This window comes from Apaloderma vittatum, unplaced genomic scaffold (genome assembly GCF_000703405.1).
Source record: "Apaloderma vittatum isolate BGI_N311 unplaced genomic scaffold, ASM70340v1 scaffold7719, whole genome shotgun sequence".
NCBI lineage: Eukaryota > Metazoa > Chordata > Aves > Trogoniformes > Trogonidae > Apaloderma > Apaloderma vittatum.
Genome location: NW_009736919.1, coordinates 65,360 through 89,050, shown reverse-complemented (window position 1 = coordinate 89,050; position 23,691 = coordinate 65,360). Strand labels below are relative to the sequence as shown.

At 39.7% G+C, this 23,691-nt stretch overlaps 2 protein-coding genes across 2 annotated transcripts in view; one reads left to right on the top strand and one right to left on the bottom strand.

Moving 5' to 3' along the window:
- The window catches only part of LRP2BP (LRP2 binding protein), a gene marked incomplete at its 5' end in the record, with an annotated part of 8,022 nt that extends 5,762 nt beyond the window's left edge, over positions 1-2,260 (top strand). The window contains 1 exon segment of the mRNA XM_009877137.1: positions 2,195-2,260. Coding sequence (XP_009875439.1) covers positions 2,195-2,260 — 66 coding nt within the window.
- A 1,534-nt stretch (positions 2,261-3,794) lies between these two features.
- Positions 3,795-23,691, bottom strand: part of SNX25 (sorting nexin 25) — a 73,132-nt gene continuing 53,235 nt past the window's right edge. The window contains exons 10-18 of the mRNA XM_009877136.1: positions 22,413-22,544; positions 16,457-16,597; positions 15,793-15,906; positions 15,082-15,246; positions 10,075-10,192; positions 8,810-8,876; positions 6,810-6,991; positions 5,222-5,322; positions 3,795-4,435 (exon numbers count right to left, since the gene is read on the bottom strand). Of these exons, the coding sequence (XP_009875438.1) occupies positions 4,361-4,435; positions 5,222-5,322; positions 6,810-6,991; positions 8,810-8,876; positions 10,075-10,192; positions 15,082-15,246; positions 15,793-15,906; positions 16,457-16,597; positions 22,413-22,544 (1,095 nt within the window). The 3' untranslated portion in view covers positions 3,795-4,360. The remainder of the gene's footprint in view (positions 4,436-5,221; positions 5,323-6,809; positions 6,992-8,809; positions 8,877-10,074; positions 10,193-15,081; positions 15,247-15,792; positions 15,907-16,456; positions 16,598-22,412; positions 22,545-23,691) is intronic.

Sequence of the window (23,691 nt, the reverse complement as noted above, 5' to 3'; positions counted from 1 at the left end):
GGACCACCCCAAACAGAGCCCCATCTGCCACTCCAGGAGGACTTTTAATTCGGACTTATTCTGGACTTTTTTTTCCTTTTCCCAAAGCCAGGTTGTATTCTGACTCTGTCGAGTTCTGGGATTATTTGTTTCTTGTTGTTCTTTTCTCTGTATCATTACCTTTGTAGTTTGCAATATTCTTAGTAAAAAACTGGTATTCCTATTCCCATATCTTTGTCTGAAAGCCCCATAATTTAAAAGGTATAACAATTCGGACGGGGGGGGGGGCATTTTACACAGCTTTCCCCTGTCTTCTAAACCAAGACAATGAAACAAAAAAAATACTAAATCTGTGCAGGAAAATGAGAAGTGATAGTATATTGAAAACTACCAAAAATAAGTCTCAAAAGGATACCATGTGCCCACTCACTTAAGCAAACAACACACTCTGCGCAACCACAAAAAAAATCTGAGATAATTACCACAGCAAAGGGTTTGGTGATTTGCAAGATAAATTTCTACCCTAGGTGAAGGACTTTTTAGGATGTTGGATAGTGATGGGACTAGAGGGAATGGATTGAAGCTAGAGATGGATCGGTTCAGGTTGGATGTTACGAAGTTGTTCCTCCCCATGAGGGTGGTGAGACAATGGCACAGGTTGCCCAGAGAGGTGGTGGAAGCCCCATCCCTGGAAGTTTTTAAGGCCAGGCTGGATGGGGCTCTGGGCAGCCTGATCTAGTGGGACATGTCCCTGCCTATGGCAGGGGGGGTGGGAATAAGGTCCCTTCCAACCCTGACAATTCTATGATTCTATGATTCTCTTAAAATTATAAATTGCATTAACAATACTTACATCAGTTGTAACTGGTTGTCATGGTTATCTTCAGGTTTTTACTTTTAGCAATAGCAGAGGATCCTACTGTTACTGATACACAGGGAAAAAGGGGTCATATAATTTAGAAGTTTTAAAGTTGAAATAAGATTTATTGCTTAGGGAAGCAGATCAATAATGGCTTCTAGAAGATGAATCTGCTAAAGAGTGTCAGTGATGCCTAAAGGTACAGTCAAGGCAAGATGATTATGCCAGCTGAAGGGAACACAGGAAGACTGAATATTTTTTCTGCAAGTAGAATACTTTGATATCCAAATTAAATAAATGCAGTTATGTAAATGTTAAATTATCAAATTACAATTTTTGTGGCTCCTTATTCAGGGAAGCCACTGACTCAAGAGGCCTAGCAGAGCAGGTGATCCTTTGAATACACACATTTTAAACATTCTGTTCTGAAGTGAAAAGTGTTATAGAGGATAGGATAAGGAGATCAGGAAAGAAATGTAAGCTGGGGTGTTAGGAACGCTGTAGCTAGTAGTCCTAGGTAAGTCTTAAGGCATGGAAGTGGTTCATCAGAATTCAACTGCTGCATAGCTTTGCATGAGCATAGCCCTTCACTGTCTTCCATCAGGTGTAGAGTAACCACCACAACTAAAAGAAAATTACAATTTTCACTCAACATTCACTAGTTGTACACCTGAGACTAATCATCATTAGCTTCTTTGTATAAAAAGAGATGATTGCTATTGACTGGTGCCATTCATCTTTACATCAACAACAAAAAAGAAGGAACAGAAAATAAACCAGGAACTTTCCTGAAGCAGTAACTTTAGAACAGGTTAAAAGGCAATAGTTGCGGGTGTGTTCAGTTTCTTTTGTACCCAGAAAATAATTCTGGTCTTAACTCTATAATTATATCCACTTAAAACTGACATCATGTATGCTTTTTAAATTAACTGCTCAGCCACGGTTTTGGCCTACCATTCCTAGACCCAGTCAGTTTTGAAAGAAGTGTGCAGGAGAAGATGGGCAGCCCAGAGAGTACTGAAAGAGGTGATGGAAGTGAATGACACTGATCCAATCCTGTAAGCAGAATTTTGTTTCTAACTGTGGTGTCAGCACATGCTATACCAGCAGACACAATAAAAAAATAAACCCAAATCTAACACTACAGTCAAGTATGCTCATTTTAAAACACTGAATTTTTCTTATGTGGCATCAGAAACAGGATTTAAAACTGAATGTACTAACTATTTAATATTTTAACAAGTTGATTATCTCAGATAATGTCAGGAAAACTTAAAGATCTTATTAATGTTATATTGACAAGAGACAATTTTATTTCAGCTACAAACTACAAGTCTCTATTCTCTGTTTTCAAAGGCATGCCTTCTGGACTCTGGTGTTGCTTCTGACCTTGAACTGGCAGCTAATCTCGGGAGAACTTAGTGTTTCCTTTAACTGTGACTGTATAATAAGTACAATACACCACCCTGCAATAAACCGTCTTTATCCCCCAGCAATTGTAGACTGTTCATCACTTACTGCTTGCTTATTAACTTCCTACTTAAATTACTACTTAAAGCAATTTGCTGACTCTTTTTCATCTAAAAAAAGAGAAAGTAAACAGCTCACACTCCACTGGGATGAGGCAAAGGCAGACTTTTTAAAATGATAATGAGGACTTGAGGTTTATTAAGGACATTTTACTGGAACAGATGTCCTGTGTTTTCTTCATGTCATACTGCTATATAGGACCAAACCCAAACCAAATAAAAACGGTCGATTCATTTTCTGCATTGCTAGTATTTCAACACTGAATCCGAATATTCTGAAAAGCTTGCACTCAAACTTGTCTAGTTTTCAGGTACCACTCAACAAGTCATGACCATTTTTTAATCTTACCTTTGTTAATGGTGCATATACTTCCTTTCACATGCTTTTCTGGATCTACTTATGTGGCATCTACTTATACGGCATCTGGATCTACTTATGTGTCCTTAACACATTTTATTCTTAGATTGCAAAGATTTAAAGCTGGAAATTGGCCTGTATGGCACTAAGCTTTACAGTTCAAATCATGTCAACTTTTAAAACTAGAAAATACTACTTACGGAACTAGGGGGAAAAGACACATCACATTTAGACATGGAAGCATTCAATATACACGTCCTCTGTACAAGGTCTGTTCTCCTCGATCCGTCATATTGCATTTACACCACCTCTGTGTTAGAAATAGCTGAAGACCTCTTGGCTAGGAGTGTGTATGCCTGAGCAATGTTACACTGAATCTTTTACCAAGAGATGCTTTGATTAACCACTAGTTAATTTTCCCAATTGCCATGGTAAGCTTGCACACTTCTAAATACCTGTTTACTTGAAAAACTTTGTATGTGCAGAATTTGGCTTGCTTCTTTGGACTGTGCCATGACTTGAAAACTTTTTGAAAACTGTTGGAACAGAAGGCTAAATGTTAATAGAAACATGGATTTAAATATAGTGTGCAGATTTTATGTACCTTACAATATAGCCACTCTTAACTGCGGGCACTTTCTCTAAGAGCACAACTGCACTGAATTTAAAAGAAAGTAATGACTGTTATCTAGGGATTTTTGATGATGTTTAATTATTTAGATGTGCATTAAGATCATATTTACATATTTTTACATAAATTAAAAAACCCCAAAACACTGAAGACATAGTTTTCTTTCCTTGTATAAAATAAGGGAAAGATTTGAAGGCTGTTTGAAATTGAAGTATTAGAATAAAACAGCCCTGAGTAATATCAGGGAAGTTATTAGAATGGTTTAATTAAATGTCTACTTAATCATTCATAGAAGCAATTCATAAGCACTAATCTCTGAACTAACATTTAACACAGGCATTCTGTTAGGACACACCAGTTTACAATACATATTTTGGACACAGACTTCAAAGTAACGTAAAAATTCCTTATGGAACTAGTGCTGTCGAACTCGTTCGTTAGTTGCCAGTACAGCCTCATTACCAAGTACCGCAATCCAGTTGTGTTATTTATTGCTTACAAATGCTTCAAACCACGGGAAATCTTTGGTAAAAACAAAACTGATAAAATTTTCACAATAGCTTTACATGTAGTATTGCACAACAAGGCTTTTTCAATACACAAGAAAAAAGGAATGCTCAAATCCTCAGTGAGGAGATTAGAACTGTACAACATTCATTAGTTTACCACTATAAGCAAAATTTCTTTTCATAAATGTTTAAAATATTTTCTGGTTTCTTTCAGATTATATGAACATTTATTTTCTCAATCTATATTTGAAACAGAAGAGTAGTCAAATAGAACAATTTAAATAAAAATTGGCAACTATACAGCATTGTTTTGTCTACCCTACTACAGCATCAGATCTTTTCAAGTCCGCTTACTTCACAAAAAAACTCAAGAAGAAAGAAAAATGCTAAAAATAATCATAGTCCTCAGCCCTCTATGGAAAAGAGGAAAATAAGTTTCATGTCTATTATTGGACATAGACATTTCTCTAGTGGTCCAATTGTGCAGATTCAAACCTAAGTGGCATTAAGCTGCTCTAAATGAGCTCTTAGCTCAGGACACAGTTCAGTTAGCAGCAGTTCCAGCAAAACCTGAAAAACAGAAAAGAATTAAGATGAGCACGGGTGCCAAGCACAAATTTCTTTTTCCTGTTCTGTCACATTTAGAGCATCACAGGTACCAGAAGCATGTGAGGTCATTCCACACATGGCACACACAACCACTTTTCTTTCATCCTAAAGTTACCGTGTGCCTTGCAGGTAATATAGGAAATGTCTTAAGGCCAAAAGAAGGCAAGTGCCACGGGCAGCTGCTCTCTGACACCCATTTCCTGCCCTGTACAAACCGGTGCGGTTCTGCTGAAGCCATGGCAGCTACACAAGCAGGCCAGTCCACGTTACGTGACGGTCTGCTGCAGGTAAACCAGCCAGAAAAGACTCATGGAGAGCAAAGGTGCTGCATTGGGATGGATCCAACTGCATGCTCCGACCAGTCCCAACCAAGAGGCGAGGAGCCGGTCTTCTGGAGGGCTGTCATGTCCTAACTGTGAGCCACTCCTGGAGCTTTCCTTCCCTAGGATTCTCTAAGGTGTGTTTGTTTTCTCAGAGGAAATTAGGCAAGCTGGATGTGGTAGAGGGTCACTTTTAGACAAAAGCAATACTCTTTTTGAATAGTTTTTTTTCTTATTCAAAATTAGTCAAATGATGGAACCAAGTACATTTTTCCCGTCTTAACAACAAAAAAGTTATCTGCACGTGGAGCAATAGTCCAACATGTATCTCTGCAAAAACACAGACCCCAGGCTTTAATACCTAGTGAGCAGAGCTCAGCAATTAACAGGACTATAAAGTTAAAAGGCTAATTTTCTGGTTACTCACATAGAGTAGATGCTTGTTAGCTTTCCTTTCTTGCAACGCATTGAACACTTTCACTACACCATGACGGGCATTTTGTTGTCCAACAAGACTCTGCAGAGTATCTGCAACAAACGTTACTTCAGCTTGTACTGTTTCATACGTGATAGGCAAAACCTCCTCCTAACACTGCTACCATAAAGGAGGGGAAACAAAACCAGGGCACTTCATAGCCCTTGGTCACAAGATACCTAGTCCCCATTCACCAACCTTTTAAAAACACACAGGTAACTTAAGTCACAAGTTGAAAAGATACTCTTACTCTCAAGTTATCCAAGTTAAACAATAGTGCATGCAACTCAATGATAACATTTTACATGTTTTAACATGATAGTACAGCATGTCTTTCAGGTAGTTCACCTTGCAGAGCCACGTCTAATCTCAAACATCATTAAACCCACAAAGACAGAATTCCTACAACAGGAAAAAATATTTCACGCTTTAATTGCCTCTCCATCTCCACAGAAAATACTTCCCATGTATAAGCACTGAAGAGAATTCTGAGTAAAATATTTACACTTTGGATTAAATTAGAGAATAAATAGTGATCCAGTGTGTACTGATTTAATTAAAAGTGCATTCAGCTATGCCCTGACATATCTCTCCAAACTCAGAAATAAACAAACAAAAGCAACCCTGGAAGGCAATTCTAGGTAAGTAGGTGAGTATATTACACAGAAAGTAAAGTTACAAATACTTTGCACACATACCTATTGCTATTTTTGCCATAGAAGTTGATTGAGCTACCTAATGCAAGAATTATACAAGATATCTCAGTAAAGCCATAAAATAGCCCATTAAAGTACCTTCTATTCAGATGGAGGGGAGATAAAAAGCATTCAAGCTATGTTTAAGTGCATTTCCAAGTGCTAAATGGAATGATTTCAGTTCTTCCCAGTTAGATGCCTTTGGGTTTACATGATCTCTGAAGGGTCAGAATTATGTAACTGGACTCTCCATCCTGTGGATGGGACTGGATGGAGCACCTCAGAACGCAGCCGCAGAGCCATGCGTGCTGAAAAGGAAGCTGCGTGGGCTTGGGGGCGTAAGGGCAGACAAAAAGAGGTCCTGAAAACCCCACTCAATCCAGGATTCTTCTGTGCAGGCTGCAGGTCCCTCTAACACTCAGTGCCCTGAAACCTCTTATCAGAAATACACAGCAATACACAACATTCACAGCGTAGATTTCAATTCTGAAATGTAAGAGGCAAAATTAAGAGGGGTGGTGCCACTCTCCTTCTTTGTCATGCAGTTCCAGGTAGCAGAGCCACGTGGTATTTGCTCACAGAGACCCAGGGAGAATCTTGACTTAATGTAAGTTCCTTGATGAATATTACATACAGAAGTACCTTGATACTGGGTTTTGCATCCACCACTAATAACTGAATCCACAGAGAGGCAAAGCATACGGCCAAAATTATCCTTATTTATGTAAATAATCATAAATTACAACTTTAGGGGAAAAAATAAAATGCAGCAGAACAGTATTTGATAAACCTGTTTTCTTACTAGTTATTAAATCCGTGATTAAGCAGCATGAAAGCAATCTCACCTGGAATGTTTTCAAGTAGTTTTTGCTGTGCTCTCTGTTTTGTCTCTTGCTTTTGTTCGTCGCTCTTTGCTCTCGGTGGTGGTGCTAACTTTCCATTTGGCCAAAAAGCATCTCGAAACACACCAATGTAGTAAACAAGCATTGGTTCACTGAACATCCAGTGTACAGTGTCACGGATTTGCCTATGAAGAAGGGAGTATGTCAGAGCCATCTTTCACATTTTATGCAGATTTATTCTTTTTACTCTTGAAAGGAGCGGAAGTGATACCCGTTCTCACCCCAATTTATCTGAACCGGTTTTACTAGCATCACAGCACGTTGTATTCAGCCCTGGGTGTTTGAGGACCTAGGTCGCTCCAGATACCTGACTGAGATGTGGAGAAGGCTACATTTCAACATAATCCACAAGCAAATATTACAAATTACAAGGACTGCTCTGAAACGTGTATATATTTTAAGGATGGGCAGCACAAAGGCTCCACTGGGTAAAACCATAAAAATCAGCTAACTAATTGTAGCAAACTCCAAACTAGTTTCACACACAGATGTGCCTTGTGGGATAAAAACAGATGAAGCTTTGATAAAATTGCAGTAAATTCCCTCACAGCACATCAGCGAAGGGATTACCAGTGGAGATAGCAGCTCCTCCTGTGGCTGCAGGCACTCACTGTAGCCTTCAGCACGAAAAGTCTGAGGTAGCCAGCAGGCTCCAGGCAGTACTGCCTGGCTGTGCCACAGTACCACTGAAACCCTTAAAATCAGTAAGTGTAAAAACTCAGCCAACATTTAAAAGCTACACAGCAACTCTGTATGCATGCTGTGCTCACATACACAGGCTCTCTCTCTGTCCTCTCTCAGGTGTCTTTCATGCTAGTCACCAGCAGAGTGTGAACAAATGAGCCAATCGATTTAAAGCTCAGTGAATGGATGCTGTCAGATACCATAAGCTCAGCAGCAACTGACTGTGTGACTTCCCATCACTTCTCGTTCAACCGCTACATAACATACATGAGAGGTTTTAAAAGCCATGCTGCCATGTGCAAATTTCATCACTGTCTGGGCAAAGGAACAGCCTGTTCTGCTGGTACATCTCTGGACTGCGAAACCTACTTGAGTCCCACTACATCAAAACAAAATAATGTATTTCATCAGATTCTTTGTGGCCCTTTGCCTATGTGAATGCATTACAGAAATCACAGATTCACAGGCTTTCATAAGAAAATCATCATGCATAAGAGCATCAATACTAATCGAAGAGTCATGGTAAGTGTGTTTGTATCAATCAAGTTTGACTCTAGACCTATGTATCTGACAAGGAAAGGAATACTTCTTCAAAATTTCTGTGACTAATGCTACAGCTTTCCACGTGAAAGGCATGAACAGACATACACACACTCCCTTCACAGCCTCATGCCTGCCTCACTTGACAGACATGTCTTCAAATGATACCTTTATGAGAACACATCACTTACACGTATGCAAGTTTCGTGTTAAAAATTAATGGTTCTCACCATGTATTAACATTATCTCAATCACTTTGGAGAAATATGGATTTGATTTGAAAGAAATTACTTAAAGTGAAAACATAGTTTCAGATCTGGCAAAAACCTTCATGAGACTGTAGGATAAAGCACAGACTCACAGAAGCCACTCAGAGCTAGGCCAGTAAGAAAAACAAGATAGCAAATTATTTTTTGTATGTATAAATATATATGCATACATAAAGGCTGCAAAGCCACTTCAATGAAAAGAAAAAAAGCCTCTTTTTACACATCCGTCTCCCAAGAAATAGTGTGTTCTTCCAAAAGCAAAGCCTTGTGCAGTAATTCACATATCTGTGTCTTCTCTAACCAATGTAGCATATTTGTAAATTAAGCTGTGTAAAACAAATGTCTATTACCATACACAACAGAACATTCGGATTATTCTTTTACAATTCTGCTCTCAGCCTTTTTTTATAGAAGAACAATGCAGATTCAGTTAAAGTAACAGCTACTTACTTGTTGATAGTTCTTCCAAAAGTGACTTGTACTAGTGCAATTAATGTTTTTCTAACCCACTTGAACACTAGAACAATAGAAAACAAAGATCAAGAGGTTAATAACATTATGGGAACCACAATCATGTCCAGAACCTTTCCCCACGCACTCCCCTCTCATCAGAAAAACAATCCACCCCTACAACAGATATATCTGTTATAATCCTCTCTCAGATTTCACTAATTTTACGTGAGGCTCATTTTTCTTGACTGCTTTCCCTATACTTCTTGCAATATGTTTAAATCTTGCAGATTACATAAACGTATCTGCAATATGTATTCGTAGTTTATAAACTTTTATGTTTAAGAATACTTCAAGTTTATTGAGCCATACAACTATCCAAAGCCCTTTTTCCACTAGAAGAAAAGAAAATCCTTCAAAATTCACATTCTTTTCAAGCCTACTAGTATAACACTGTACACACAGCAGCAGCATTAAAATTCTGAAAACATTTTCACTAAAATAAACCAAGCAGTTCGCTTACGTTACAAATAAAGGAAACAAACGTGAGTGCTTCCTAGTAATTACTGGTCAATCTTTCTTCCAGGCTATTCACCACCCACACAAGAAAGTCTATATTTGGGAGACACATCTGCCATTTTTGGAAAGTTCTGCATTTTGTAATAGTTACCCTGTACATAATTTTGTAGGGTGTCAAGTGTGGCTGCACATTCAAATAGAAACAAAAATAGTTTTATTACCATCCTTCAGTTACATAAAGGAGGAAAAAAAATCTGGGACTGGAAGATGCCACAATTCCAGCGTGTTTTCCGTTATACAAATTGCAGAAATAAAATGCACATGCAATACACTTAAAACGGACATAAAAATTGTGTTGCTTTGTCAGTGACATGTTCTGTAATAAAGTCACCTTTTCTTCCTTTTGTTTCTCTTAATTCATACCTTCTAACGTGCAGCCAATTTACAGAAAATATGCCTTTGTGCTTTTTATGTTCTTCCAGAATATTTTTTTAAATGAAAAATTTAATACAAATGCTCTCCTCTACCAGTTACATTTTTACTGCCATATGAAACTGTAATTTCACTTCTGAATGAAAACTTCACAGTTATTAACCACTGAAGAACAGCTCTGCTCCAAACAAACTGGCTATATAGATTGCAAGAACATGTCCACTTATTGAAACAGAAGAAAAATCCAAATTACAAAGTGTCCCAGATTTTTTGGCCAACAGATACCACAAGCAAATAAGCAGGTTACAGCTTACTTCCTCGCAGCTCAAAAATCTCTCCAATCAGCATGAAACATGGTTCAGCAAGAGAGTCCCTTTTCCCATCCACTTCCTCTCCATAGTCTGACAGGTCACTGTCCTCTTCTGTTTCTTCCTAGGAAGAGAAACACAACACAGCTATGCACTGCAGTTCCCCATCCTTCTTTCAGAATGGACTTAGTTACTGCTACACTCCGGGGAAGGAGCACAGCGAGGACCTCTCAAGAAAGGGCATGAGGAGCCAACAACTCTGCTGGTGGGAGGATCTGGCACACAGGAACCTCAGCAGTGAGTCCAAAAAGGGATTGCACTTCCAATTGGACAAGAGTGATGAGGACACTCTGCACTGCTGGAGTCATCATCGCTGCCAGATCTTCTGCCTGCAGCCTTGCCCCAGTAAGCCCCTCCATGTTGCGTGCATCTGCCCAGATGTGCATGATCCACTGCCTATATTGCCCTGCCAACACCAGCTGTATAGGGGGAAGCAGGTGATGAGGGAGCCATGTACTGCTAGGAAGCAGGTGAGACTGTAAGGAGGAGATGGTGCTCAGAGGTGGCTGTGAATCCAAAGCCTCCTCTGACATAACACCCAGGAAGGACACCCAGGATGGAGAACCAGCCAGCTGGAGCTGTTTGCAACAGAAGCAGCTAGGGATAAAAAGCAACAATCTGGTTACTGCACAGGGAGAGGCCAGTAGCTGGCTGTCCTGGAGAACAGACATTGCCTTGCTAAGTTGAAGCCACTCAGGGGCATCAGGCACCATCAAGTTGTCTTTGCACTAAGCTGGGAAACAAACCTGGCAGTGGAAGAGCAAGTGGCCACCACAGAGACAAGCAGCATTGGTGAGTACCAGTCCCAGGCAAAAACACAATAAATACGGTCATACGTGGTGACCTGAGCCTGAAGATTCCCAAGCTCAGAGTAACAAAGGGAGTAGAGTTATTCAGAAGAGAATCACGGAAGAAGAATGTACCAAACCATCTCAAGTTTTGGCAGCACCGTTTATTAAAGGATGAAGAGCAGTTGGCAGGTTATTTCTCAGCGTCACAAAAATCTGCTTCAGCATGAGGACTGCACCATGCACCATCACTCGTGGCAGCCAGCACATCCCTTTGCTTTCCTGTATCTTCCCCTGCCTGCCTATGCTTAAAGTAAAGGCACAGCGAGGGAGACCTGAACCCCTCTGGTTCAGGAATGGTCAGAGTGGCAACCAGGCAAATTTTCTTTCTTCAGCCCTGGTTTTCAAAGAAATCCATCATCTCTTTCTTTGCCTTCCTTTCCTCCTTATCATTACATCATCTAATACTGCTGGGTTTTGGTGTTGATTTTTTTTTTTCCTTTCATCATCTAGTCTGGAAAACCTGCTTCATGGCTCTATTTCTCCTGCATTATTTCAATGTCTTTCTTGTCCTTATTCTTATGGTCACAATCTTTCAGCCATCCCTTGCCTGTCATTTGAACCCTGATATACAGAGAGCACCCCAGTTTCTCAGCTCTATAGCAGTTTGTCTTACCCCTTCCTCACGCTCTCCAAACCCCTTTGTAAAGCTCATCATTGAATTTGGGTACATTTCCTGAATCTTCTCCAAGCACAGCACTGCACAGTAGTCTATAAATACAGCGTTGCATATTCCAACACTTAGATATCCTGTGCCCTTCACCTCCTGTGTCGCATTTAGCGTTTTCTCTACTACTGCTCCAGACAACCAGAAATAAGAAAAAAAATGCACAGCACTGAAGTGCACTACAAATGTCCATGTTAACTGACTTCCACAGCCTGATGAACCCCCAGCTTGTAGAGATTTCTGCTAACATTAGGCTAAGCTGTGACTGAGGGCAGGGAACAAAAAGCCACACCATACTGACAAGAAATGCCACGCAAGGAAACCACAAATGATTACCCATCTCGCCACACAAGCACACAAAGGCACTGATGATAAACAGAGTTTTCTCCAGGGAAACGGTCTAAAGCAAACTCCAGCTCTGCTTGCTGTCTTCCTCTGGTCAACAGGCTCCTTTGGCCCTTCATTATCTTAATTATGCAAGAAATTACATTTTATTTAATTTCTCATAGCAGACATCATTCCATCTTTTCATTAAGCACTTGGGCAATGGAACAGAAAATCAGCTTACAGAATTTGCAGGTGAGCTTACTGACTTTGTAGTTGAGTCCACAGGGCACAGTTTAATAGAGATGGATGCAAAGCAGCATTAACTCACTGTGCAAACTAAGGAAACAAAACAATTCATATTGATAAAACCACAGAAAGATCCCAGGGACATACTGATGTGGAAAAGGCAAGTGTAGTACCATGATGTTTAAGCATGAATATTGTATGGTGTATATGTATATATAGATACAAAAATTATTTTCATACATGGAGATAGAGAATCCAGTGAGAGTATCGTGTTTCAAATTTTATTCACCACGCTTCCAAGTAAAGTATGGATAATCGGGTAAGTCCAGAGCAAAACCATAAGAACTAAATAAAATATAACCTAACAAAAACTAGGAGAAATTGGCGCTGCTCAGTCTAGGAAATAAAATAATAAAAATCAAAAGGAAAATAGTAATTCCTGACAACTGAGATGATCCTAATCCAAATTATTCTATGCCTGCTTCAGACAGGACATGAGCCAGCTGACTAAAGACAGGAAATTTAGGTTAGACATGAGAAAAGGTTTCTGACCATAAAGATAGCTGAGAACTGGGATACGCTGCCTTGCATGGCTAGAAAACATCTGTTATCAGAGGTTTAAAACCACATCAGACAAACACATACCAAGAATTTTGCTGGTACCATTGAGTCTGCTTGGAGCAGGCAGGTAAACCCTAAGACCTCTCCCAAGGTCCCTGGCTCTATTTTTCTGCTGTTCAGTGAATCCCCTGTCATTTAGAAAACGCAATGAGAAGCGTAAATTCTCACACCACGGCACATTTGCTATCCATTGAGACTTCATAAACCCGAAAGCCCTTCCTCCAGATTATATCAGCTGCATTTTTTCCTCTGGTTTTGTTTTGGTCTTGAGACCTAAGAAGTTATGTTCTAAAGCTATCCCAGATATCTGAAATTGCTGCAATATCTAATCCTGAAAACAGCTCTCAAGAGGAAAGACTGTTGTTTGAACACGTATCTGAAAAATGTGAGATGAGTTATAAAGGGCCATACGAGAGCATTCTCAGTCCAAAATACCAACTAAACCAGGACTTCTTAGTTACAAAGAGAACACAGCTAACAGCTTTTTAATGCGTGGTTTAACACAGCTAACTTCTTTAATGACCTTGTACCAAGTGATTTAACCTGAGCTTAATTGCTTTAGTAAATTATCTTAAATGCTGTTGCTGGGCAAGACTGAGCTGACCTGATCACACTGAAAGTGTCTAAGAAAAAGTTAGAGTCGATCCCAAACCATCTCCCAATTCCCCTGCTTCCACTTAATTTAATCATTATTTTAAAACTAAGACAAATGTTTGCCATACTGATTCAGAGTGCCTGCCAGTTTCCTGCGCTCCCTGCATCTGCACTCCGTTGTCTCACTCTGTGTTTAAGCTTAGGGAAGGGTGGATGTGAAATGGGATGGTCTTCGTCTGCATTTGCACAGTGCCTGGCTAATACAGTCTAGCCAAAATTAAGCTCCTAATCCTACAAGTAACAAATGATATCAAATTTAAACTGAGTAAGAAGTTAAGTTCTGACTCCTTGGTTGGCACATTCCCTGGGCATTTTCTTCTCTATTTCCTTCAGTTTTTCAGTACCAGTTGCTTCATTTCTGCTTCATATCACAGAATCACAGAATATCTTTGTTTTCTCTCCTCTGTCACCAACTCTCACTACAAATTTCTTTTCCTTCTCCCATATTTCCTAACTATATCCTTCGACACACTCACGTAATACGATATACGTGTAGTCTGGCTTCTTTCCGGCGGATGTTTTCCAATTAAATAGTGAAATATAAATAGCTTCATGCTTCTATGCTTTTATCCTACTTCTGCCTAACAGTCATTTTAGTGAATACACTTTGTAGAACTACAATACTTCTATCAAAGCATAAAATTAGTTTATTAAACTTCCTTTATATTTATTACTCTGAAATGAGAGATATGCATCCAACATTTAGGTGCAAATACAGCACAATTCTGAAAAATGAAAATAAATAGGATTTTCTTATTCCTGATAGATGTAAGAGCAGATTTTGCCTATTAACAGACTTGAACTGTACGAATTCCCAAAATTCCATTTATCCTGCAGAAGGCTCATCCACTGTAGACAACTGCATCATGTAAGAAAATAATTATTTCATAGAGCTTTTATCTAAAAAGGGGAATAGAAACAGCTCCTTGGAGGCCACATATCTGCAACATGAACCACACAGAACAGAGCACCATGGAATTACAGTCAATTTTAGTCAATGAGCTATTTTAGTCACTAATCTATTCTCTGCTGCATTTGGAAAGACAATGTTCTTTTATGGCTTAGTATCAAATTCTCCAACTGGTTTGCCCACATGGGCTCCCACTTATATTTGCAAATTCCATCAGTGAGCCTGTGCCATTTGCCAAAATTCTTTGTCAAAACTAGCTTTCCTTCAGAAGTCTTCCAGAAATTATTAAGGACACACAGCTGTTCCCTGCCAAGAGAAGCTTCCTAAGAAAGCATTATTTTTACCTCTAAAAACCCTCTAAAATACACATATCGAGCAAAAAATGTGGGAAATTCTGCTAAAAAAATTCACAAACAACAGTCTCATATGGATTGCAATTCATTTATTTGTGATTTGTCAAAGGACAGGAAACTTTCTGTACTCATGAACAGGAAGCTTTCTGTATTAATTAATAAATAAGTTCCTAAACAGCTCTTACTTCTGATTCTTTGTTCACTTAAAATTAAAAACAACCTTTAGAAATACCTTCCAATATTATCTGCCATGCAAAGGCATTATAGTAACGGCACTCTGCTTACTTTAGATAAGTAAATTGCGAAGGTTACTTTTCTACTACTTACCTCCTGATGAGAAAACAAATCACCAGGAAGTCGTTCTAGAAATGAGGAGAGTGAAAAAGACGACTTCTTTCCTTGCACATCAATAACTTTGAGGTGCTCTGGGGAAGGGCTCAAGAAGGCGTAAAGTGCTTCGCTCTGGCAGAGCCTTTCGTCAGAGAGCAATTTCTATGAAATAAAAATAATGACCGAAACAAAACATCAATTAAATATTTCTTGTTAAGGCATAAGATGTGTAAGGCCAACCAATAAAACTGATTAAGATATGGCTCAGAGGTAGAGCGAGGAAAAAAGAAAGCCATGTTTCACAAGGACACATCAAAGATATTTTAAGAAGCTAGTTTTAAAGTATTATAGCTAGAATAAGATTCAAGTTTTTAATCTTAGAACTTTCTTTTTAAATAAAAAAAAAAAATCTAACTTCTAAGAAATTTGTTCTGAAGTGTTGTAGTTAAAAGTGGCAAATATAGGGTTCATTATTTACTATTTCTTGATTAACTAACTTACCACTAGAGGAATAGTTACTGTCAGCTAAACTCATCTCAACTTCAGGCATTTTAGACAACTTGAACATTTACAGCATTAAACCTTACATCTGACCTACTTGCTCCAGACTCTCTTTAGTCAATAGACAGACAAAAACGACTCCAGAGCCAGAGGCATGATTCAATTCTCCTCTTCAGACTTCTACTGTTTTTGTCTTTGTTTTCTTACCTGCAGAAAGTTATTAAGCTGGTTCTTGGATTTCTCCATGAATTTCTGGTCTATGGATTTGAAGGGCAGCTTGCTGAGAGAAGGCAACTGAACTTTCTTTAACGATGAAAAACACTGTGCAGGAGAAAGGAGAGGTCGCTTAACACACGTGTGCAGAGACACAAGTGTTTCAGAACAGAAATGAAAACTCCTTTGTACTCCTATCTCCCTTCAACACCACTCTCAGCACCTTGAAAAAAACACCCTCCCTTACCTGTTACAGGCTGATGCATCTAAATCCCTTCCCTTCATATCACCACCATTATCTACTTCTTATCAGATAGAAAGGTTAAAGCACCATAAAAGGAAAACTTTACTGTCATCAAAAGCTGTCTTTTCTAACACCTCCCTAGGAGCTAGAGACAAGACCTAGTTTTTAAAGCAGACTCTTGCATGGCAGCACAGAGCATATGCCATTCTGGCATTGGGTTAGTTCAGTAAATCATCTGGTTTTTTTTAAAAAAAAAGTTTTATAAGCATCTGGCAGAGGCCAGAAACATGCAGATACAAAATTAGCTCTAAAAGGCTAAAAGCCAAATATTTATCTTGTTTTCCCCTTTCCGAGAAACATCTTGACAAGTTTTAGGAATCTGCATCTTCTCCCTCCCCTAACCAAGATTCATACCTCACTGAGTTTCCGATGTAGGTTCTGAAACTCACTGAGTTTCCTGGGAACAGTCCAGTTCTTGGTTTCAGCTCCACCAACTTCTTGTAAACTCACCATGACTGAGTAACAGGGCACTTGTTCTCCATTCTCTTCTAAAACCTTGTGGGCAAGAAACCAACAGATAAGGCATACTGCTTCGAAAGCAAACAGTGAAACATTTGGGCTGCCAGATGACTGGCTTGCAAAGTCAGTCGACATCAGTGTCACACGCTTCTCCTGTAGTTTAAAGGCTACACATGAGGCAACACACTTAATGGACTACACTACACCAAAAATGCTATGTCAGTCCTGTATCAGCCCTGGCTATCACACTTACCAACAGCTTTGCAGCGCTGTCCCTCGGCAATCAGATGTCCCTCACACATCACCTTCAAACAGCTGCACGTATTAGTTCAGTTTTTAAGGTACCCACCATGTAGCTTTCTGATCACTCACTGACACTCGATCTCTCCTGCTGGCACTTTCCTGACAGGTCTCCCATTATCCCCACCCTTCTTTTCCCAGCGCTCATGCCAACGTTCATGCACACGCTGGGCACTGCAGCTCTGCAGCTGGGCCTGTGGCACCTGGTGCTCTCTCAGAGAGAATTCTCCACTCACTTGAGCTTTTCTGCGTGAACAGAACATGTGGTGTCCACACAGTGTTTATTTGGCAAAAATACTAAATGAATCAAGCTGTACCCCAGCCAGAGGAAGGAGGAGCAATTAACCACATTGCGCAAATGGGCACTAGAGCAAAGGAGTTAAACGGTTTTTTCTCGAGACAACGGCAGCAGTGTGACCACGTTATTTCTTAATTTGATGAGCCACCCAGGATTTCACCCTTAGGGCCTAAGGAGGCATCTAAATAGATTATGGAATGCAAATAAGGGAAATGCATGTAATTTTAAACTTCATATAATTGTGACACATTTTCTGAGAAGTCTGTGAAGATTTGACAACACTTAATGCTAGCAACAGATAATCTGATGAGGGGCTACGCCACCACTGTAAAAGACACACAGGTAAAACGTATTTTCATATTTTCCAGCTGTTTAGAGCTGTACATGAACAATATTCCCTGTGATGCTCTCCTAAAGGTGCACATGGACCACTGGGAAACTGATCTGAGGGTTTCATATATCTTTGAAATAAAAAGCTGCAGCAGCACTCGGAGAGAATGCAAAGCATCAGCCTGAAAGCCTGGAAATGTGCCTGGTTCCCAGCACAGCTCTCTGGGGAACTGCCTTTCTCCTGCCAGACTAATGCAGAAAGAGAGGTCTGAATAGCCTCCAAAATGTAGGTCAGAGTGATCTGGCACAGAAGGATCGGAATTTTCTGAGACAGTCTCTGTCCTGTCTACCCCTAAGCTAGACTGGATTTGTGCTTGTAGGAGACTCACAAACACCTCCAGGCATCTGCCTTTGAAAACCAGGAGACCAGTGCTGAAAATGCTGATGTGAGTCATGCGATCATTCTCCATCAGTCGTCATCCCCAGGGCACAGATTTGCTTGTGTGCAGTGTCGTCTGAACTGCAACTATCGGGAGAGACTCATCCCTCTGGAAGAACATTCTCAAAATACAAGGACTTAGTGCTCCTTCTGCTTTCAGCTTAGGATCCATGTGTAAATTACCTAAATTCTAATTACTAGATGGAGGTAGATTTTAACTTCCTTCTAATACTCTCATATAAGCATCTGAAAGTCTTCAGGATCTCCCTAAGAAATTTTTCACCAGCTTAAGTACTTGTGCATTTGTTTTCCAAATTAATGAGTCAGCTAGAAAATGTACAGAACAATGGGTTGTTAGGGGGTCTTCTAAACCAGGAGATCTGGTCATTTGCTGAAAAAGGCACCGTCTCTCATACAACTGCTATCATGAATGAATTCAGACTTGTGAAACAACTTTTTTTCCAACCCCATTACACTAAAAGTCTCCTCTAGACCCTCACCCTAGTCAGTGCAAGTTTCCTTTCAACTTCCAAACTCGTTTTGTGGCCCTCCATGAAAAAAATCACAATAGGTAACACAATGTAACAAAGGAACGAGTTATCGCCAACACAAGATGAATCCCCTGACCAGGGGGATGGGATGGGGGGAAGTGGAGTTGCCAGAGGGTAACCTAAAGTAACCTAAGACTAAGCATGGTAAAAAACCACATCGTTGGGAGGACACCTCGGATGCTAATATCAGGCAGCCTTTGTACAATGAACTAGTGTCCTGGTTTGAGCTAAAAAGAACCAGTTCTGCTCAGTGACTTTTATTTCTCAGCTCATTCTCTTCTTAGAGGCTGCAGTTTCTGAAGTTAGCAGCATGGTTTTGCAGACAGTGTGTGCTGATAACACCTGATGTTTGCAGTTACTGCCTGGGACTGGTATGCAGACAGGCTCTTGATGATACTTATTCCCACAGTGACCAAGGCCGCTGCTGGCTCTTGTGTGCTACGGTGGGGGTGCCGGGTAGTGAGAGGGATCACAATGAAGTAAAAGGTTGCACCTCTGCAGAGTTACAGATAGGACAAGTGACCAACGAGAGTATTCCATTCCATATATGTCAACAAAACAAGGGATCACAAGGGGTTAGGAAGTATTCCTCTTTTCTTCTCTTCTGCAATGGCTGGCATCCAGGGAGGACTCCATCCAATCTTCCACCTTTGACCCTGAGTTCCTGAATCCAGCTCCCTTCTGCCGCTGAGCCTGGCACTTCCCCGATGCCATCTCCCCTGCAGTATCAGTGGGGACTGCTAGCGGAGGGGGTGGAGTCAGGTTCAATATTGGATTTGCATATAAATATATAGTTCACTATTTTTATTATTTCCTTATTCACTAAAGTTGTTTTAATCTTTTTCTTTTTTTCCCAATCCGTAAGTCTCTCTGCTTCATTCCTTTTTCCTTCCCATTTGGGGAGGGAGAGGAGGTTAGAGAGTGTCTGTCCACATTTAGTGGCTGGGGCTCACCCCAACCCTAACCCGCAACAACTAGCCACTACTTGGAGCACACACACAAAGGCATTACTCTTATAACTGAACAGTGATCACTTCAGTTTTCTGTACATTTCTTTGTTGTAACCTGTATAAAAACCTACACCCCACCCAAAAAGGGGTGCTAGCTTTGCCAGCTGTCGCCTGCCACCCCTTTCTGTACAGAACCACGTTAAAGGTTAGAAGGTGGATCTCGACGCTGTGTTCTCATTGGCTCCTGCACACCGGGCACGAACCTAAACCCCAACCAAGGGACAACAGTTTCGTATTTGTTCCAACAACTCTTCATCCCTCCCTTACGTTTACCCTTATTGCTGTGTTTCTATAGACAAGCCTTATTCCTCCGAGTTTGCCTTTTGCTAAGCGAAGCAAACAGAAGTGCTTTCACAATCACTTCTCACAGGGGAAGTTCCTCATTCAGTCCATTCATTTTCACCCTTCCCAAACACCAGCACCTGCACAGCTACTGCAACACTTTGTCTCAAATGGAAACTCCTATCTTGATGTATTGGAGGGGCTTCACTTGCCTTTTTCACACCTGCAGCCTGCTCAGGAACTGCACATCTGACAAGCCACCAGTGTACCTACTGCTTCCAGCCCAAAGGCACTTCTGCAGGTCACGGCCGAAGCCCAGATTTGAATGCCAAGCTGTGAGATTTCACAACACTTCTATTACTCCCATCCTAAAAATCAGCCAGTTCTTTCTGAGAACCGTACTAACTCTCTTCTAGGTCTGATTCTTCATAAGCATAAACGTAACATTTGTGCTCTGGTTTGGTTTTCTAAGCCCAAAGGTCCTGTGATAGTCTCAGCCCAGACTGTTTCACAGCACTGGCAAGGGCTCTCAGAATTAGCCCTCAGGATGGCATTTCTGCAAGTCCCCTTCTTGGCCCCTTTTCTCAGCTTACACATGAGTCTTCAAAGTTATTCCCTGCTACTTAACAGGCAAGGACAGAATCAGGCCTCAAAATACCCAAAGCAGCTTCAGGCTATTTGTTTCTGGGTGGAGGGTTTTGTTTTTTGTATTGGCATCAACTCCATAGCCTCAAGACCATGTAAAGATGAATTATTTCAGAATTTACTGTCTACTAGCACATCACAACTACCTAGCCCAAATAAGGTAAGGATGTCTACTGTCTACCTTCTCCCTATGAGGCACAAAGCCGCAAAGTAAATAGAGATATGACCAAAGATGTTGACACACCTACACCTATTAATAAATACTGCAGAAGAGGCATATCAGAGGTGATCACGTCTTACTGAGGTGTGGTATGGTAACAACAAGAAACGTTCAACTAAATATTGAGATGGAGGGAAAAAAACAGAGGAACAAATACCATTAAGTATTGTCCAGCTGTTAGCTGCAGTAGGCAAAAGTAAACTTAACATTAGCAAAAACTGTAATAACATAGCAAAATTTACTTTTACTACGCTTTTCTGCAAAAAAGATAAAAGCCATAAAGTTTTTCTCTCTCTAAAATCAGAGCTCCATGTTTAGCAACATTAGCTATAGCTAATTAGCAATAGTGTGTTTTGCAGACAGGAAGACAAATGAGACCTATCCATACCCTCTGAACTCATCAAGTGCAGTCAGAACATTCCCAAGCAATTAATTAACATGGATAACTACAACATTAATGTTTTCTCCAGCCTACCCTTTGAAGCAGAGAGCTGCAAACAGCACAGTTAACGCAAGTCTGCATTTAATCATCTAATCGAGTACTACTTCTAGTTGAGACAGCAAGTAATTAGAAGCCTCTCCCAACCTCTTTCTTCTTGAGCCAAGGCACTTTCTCATTTGGTAATAAAAGAAATGCTGGGCGGTTCTGTCTGGTGCCCTTTCCCAGAAAGCTGCCATTCTGCACACGGTATTGCTCTTTCTTTAAAAATTAGACTTCAAAAGCTACAGAGAACTCTTAAAGAAAAATTAAGAGCTTCACTGCTCTCAACTGTGTCACCTAGAACCAGAATGGAAGAAAAAACAAGTCCAGACATTTTCATGTTCAGAATCTGTTTTTTAAAATGGCAGTTTAAGTTTTTAACCTGTTTGCTTTATTTTTTCTTTTATAAACAGTGAGTTTAACTGTTGACCTATTAATAATTTGCAAGAACTCAAGACACAGCCAAATAAATCCAACATCACATAGTTTTTTCTTCCAGGAAATATTACCTGAAGGAAACTACTTATACTTATTTAAGGAGCGTTTTCTTAATAGCACAGAAGGTGAGCCAGTAGAGATCCAATTAATCTTTAACTCTCTGAAGCAATACTGTCAAGAAGATTGCATATGCACAGGCTGAGCCTACAGTTACTACTTAACAAGCATTTATTGGGTTCCTATCATGGCAAGCATTAATAGAAAACCATGAGATGGTAATACTTTGTTTCTATTACAATTTTTTAAACTTGAGTCTACAATTCCCTGCCTATGCCCAAACAGAAGAGCAGAACAAAATGAAAAAAAAAAAAAATTTAATTTCTCCTTCAACTACAGATTTAATGCACTTTCTTTCTGGATATTCTAGCTATTTGAAGCTACACTGTCGTTAAATATAACAATACAAACCACAAAAAGTGTAAGTACTGCATCTTCGAGACACAGCAGAGAAACAATGGCACCCAAGTGTGATAGCATGGTTAACATAACAAGAGACAGTTCTCATGAAAAACAATGCCCCTAAGATAGCAAATTACCCAATGCAAAAATCAGTTCACGTACATGTAGGTATTTCTATACCTCCATTACAACAGTGTCTGAGGACCAGAAGTTTTGTGTATGCATCATAGTATTCACCAGGGAAACAACAAGAGTTCAGAAGAGGTTAAGGTTTCCTCCCCTCCAAGTACACATGGATGTAAGCAAAGGTAAAAGAAAAGCATACACAGGCTTTTATTCTCCTTTTCACGCAAGTTTGAACTGACCCACAAGGCAAAATGCCATAAACTCCTCCATACCTCGCCTGAGACAATTAAGGCTTTCCACATGCCAAGGTTCTCACACCACCAGTCTGTTCTCGCAATGTGCAGCTGAAGGTCACTGTGCTCTCTCTCCATCAGAGTAATTTCATCCTTCAGCTTAGAAACAATCTGCAAAGGAAAGTTTATGGATTACAAGTGGTAAGAAAAAACTTGTGCAACACACCTAGTTGTGTCTTTAGGGACACTATATAGAAAGGAGAAAAGGTACAAAAGCAGGGAGAGATAGAACAATTCACATAAAATCACAAATGAGTTATTACACACTGTATGTTTTATACAAACTTGAAATTGCAATTACTGAAATATACATTACTGAAGACATCCTCTCTACCACTTTCAGATATAATGACATGAGCAAAGAATGTGGGAATAGATTTATTTTCCAGGAACTCAGCTATGCTAGCAATCACTCAGGAAATTATAACTTAAATCACTTTACTTTTGGAAAGGGAATTATTTATTTATTGTGGAAAGCACACATTTAAAAAGACGCTGTCATCAAGGCATAGCTCACCGTCATAATCTCATAAAGGACAATTAGTGTATCTCATTACACCAGCAAAAAAGTAACCATACATACCACCAGGAGACACTATGACAAGAAAAGGTGGAAGCATAAATATAATGTGACATTTGAAACACCGAAAAAAAAAAGCTTTTGTAAAAAAAAAAAATACACCACATGGTGAAATTTATGAGTCTTAATTGTACAACCTGCATCACAAGTGGCACATTCCACAGAGCTACAGTAATTCTGTCTTTTCAGAATTTTTGCCTCATGTAAGATGTGAAATACTACCTACATGACAGCTACATAACAACCTTTCTAGTCTATACCTAACCTTCACAAGGATTTTGTATTTTATTTACTATTGACATACAGATTGTTCTGCAATCACCTGATATGGACTCCTATAGGTGACATACAGGAGAACTGATAAATACAGCAGAGCTGGTAAGGTTTCCTCCTAAGTAAACAGTCATGATGCTTCTAAAACAAATACTGAGACTGTATAACCATACTGGACCTATTTTATCACTCTGTTTCAAAGATGTGTGTATTTTCAAAGACAATGTTTTAGGAGAAAAAAAAATACAGCCACTACTTCAGAATTAGTACAATCCCCGCCTCACAAGAGCTTAGGTACAGAAACAATAGAGCTCAAGAAGGCAAGATGAACATGGATGTGAATGCAATACTATATAAAAGTTTAGTTATATAAATATTTTTCACATCAAAGAAAATAATTAGAAC